This window comes from Alnus glutinosa, chromosome 12 (assembly GCF_958979055.1).
Source record: "Alnus glutinosa chromosome 12, dhAlnGlut1.1, whole genome shotgun sequence".
Lineage (NCBI taxonomy): Eukaryota > Viridiplantae > Streptophyta > Magnoliopsida > Fagales > Betulaceae > Alnus > Alnus glutinosa.
The window spans coordinates 15,275,260-15,277,580 of record NC_084897.1 but is presented as its reverse complement, the minus strand read 5'-3'; the positions used below and the strand labels follow the sequence as shown (position 1 = coordinate 15,277,580).

The 2,321-nt window shown below is 29.3% G+C and overlaps 1 protein-coding gene across 1 annotated transcript; it reads left to right on the top strand.

Annotated features, from left to right (window-relative positions):
* The first annotated feature begins 758 nt into the window (after positions 1 to 758).
* On the top strand, positions 759 to 2,097 carry LOC133852582 (two-component response regulator 24-like). The gene is made up of 2 exons (XM_062289354.1): positions 759 to 1,040; positions 1,921 to 2,097. Exons 1-2 carry the CDS (start codon positions 759 to 761, stop codon positions 2,095 to 2,097), a joined length of 459 nt encoding a protein of 152 aa, XP_062145338.1.
* The last annotated feature ends 224 nt before the right edge of the window (positions 2,098 to 2,321 follow it).

Sequence of the window (2,321 nt, the reverse complement as noted above, 5' to 3'; positions counted from 1 at the left end):
TCCTGCTAAGAAATCAAACCTAAAGGTAAGTGACAATGTAGTTATCTTCCTACAAGCATCTACCCTTATACTAAAGCACGCCTTCTTAAATGCAGGTTGAGAGAAGTTTTATCTTTCATTGCTTATATAAACAACCCAAGCTGAAGATACAAGCATTGCATAGCATACTATCCTTCTAGAGGTCCCCATCCTAACCAGTAAGTAGTGAAAGTATTTAAATTTGCAAATAATTTTGTATCCTTTTAGTGTTTGTTAAAGATATCATCATATATATTTTATTCTATCATACACACATAATTTCATCGCCCTTCATAAACGATGTGAATCAATTCATATCATTTTTTTCACTATTCACTTTGTTTTCTTAAATGACGTGAATTGGAGATTTTTTTTGTAGTCATGGGTTATTAAATATTAATATTATAAGTTTGAGTTAATTTTAGTTACATTGTACACCACTTTTATTTACATGTGTACTATATAGAGATATGATGGTGTCTGCATAATATTATTGTTTCAGAAAACAACTTAATCGTAGGTTTTGAATTTGTTCCCTATAAGCTCTATATATAGTTACTAAGGAACGAGCTAGCTAGTGTTTGCATGTTTACTGGAGAAAGAAAATTAAGCACCAAAAAATGAGTAACTTGTTTCTTTTATATATGTGTGCACTCTATAACTTCAACTGCTTACTAATATTGCTAAGAGAAATTGATCATACAATTTTATTGCCCACAGAAATACTGAAGCAAGGAAAAATGGCATTCGAAAAGGGAGCATCTAGTTTGAAGAGCGTGAAAATCATTGAAACTGGAAATGGGGATGGAACTAACAATTTGGCTACTGAAAAGAAGTATTATGTGCTTGTTGTGGACGATGATGCTGTCATTAGAAAAATCCATAGCATGATCCTGAGCAAATTTCCAGTGGAAATTCAAGTGGCTAAAAATGGAAAAGAAGCAGTTGATCTTTTTTGCTCTGGGGCTTTCTTTGATCTTGTTCTTATGGATTTCGAAATGCCCATCATGAATGGATTTGAGGTATGTGTTACAAAGTAGAAACTTACACATTCTTAATATATAAGAATATAAGAAATTGAGATAAACAGTTCGAATGCATCCTAGCTCTCCATTTTAAGTGAAATGGAGGAGAATTATTTCATCATCCAAATTAAATATATAAAATTTTAAATAACATAGCACCATGTACATCATTAGACGCAACAAAATAAAATCTTGATCATAAAATGATTCATCTCCATTCACTTGAAATGAAAAAGATCCTATTCAATAATCTTCAAAGTTTTTTTTTTCCAACAATAATCTTTCAAAGTTGTGCATACATATAGGTGTTTTTTTTTTCGGTATATAGATTAATAAAATTAATTCACAACTAGCCATAAGTTGAAGTAATTCATAATCTTCATATATAGTCAGAGTCACAAACGACGCGTATGCAAATCGTATTTTTATTTATTTATTATTATTGTTTGAGTAATGCTAAAAACTACATTTTTATCTCACAATGTTGATGTGGCAGTTTCAACCAACCTTTAGATCAGTCATTGTTAAAAAAAACAATAATTTAAAAAAAAATAAAAAAAATAAATAAAGATTGTAGAATACATACATATATATATATATATATATATATATATATATATATATATATATATATATATATATATATATATATATATATATATATATATATATAAACAATAAAATAAATAAACTCACAATTCACCAAGTATTTGTTCAATAGCCCTGTCAAAAAAACTATACACACATCAAGCAAATTCTCTCTCAAATTATTCTTTAATTAATTGATAACTTGTTATAAGAATTATGAGGACATGTAAAAAAATGCAGTCCATTATGTGAATATATGATCAAATTAATTAATTAATTATTTTGGCAGGCAACAAAGGAGCTTCGAGCTATGGGGGTCAATAGCATGATTGCTGGAGTCACTTCACGTGCTTCAGACTCTGAAAAGAAAGCTTTCATGGAGGCAGGTCTAACTCACTGCTATGCAAAGCCATTAACAGTTGAAATAATCAAAACTCTCCTCCAGGAGCTCAACGAGAACAACTAATATAGTAATGGAGAGCGCTAATGAGGGGTCGACTATCAAGGAGAAGTTATTCTCTATGAGTTGCTTTTATAATCAGTAGAATTACAAACTCTAGAGATTCGAATAATGTTATAGCTGTTGCTACAAATAAAATGGATGCTTTTATTTATTTAATAAGTATGTGAGTATCAGCTTAATTAATTAGTCTTTGCAACAAATATTCAGAATTGATGATAATATATACA

Excerpts from the sequence above, each read along its gene's own strand:
- LOC133852582 (XM_062289354.1), top strand. The coding sequence starts at position 759 with ATGGCATTCGAAAAGGGAGCATCTAGTTTGAAGAGCGTGAAAATCATT. Across the intron at positions 1,041-1,920 it reads CCATCATGAATGGATTTGAG|GCAACAAAGGAGCTTCGAGC; the intron begins GTATGTGTTACA and ends TTATTTTGGCAG.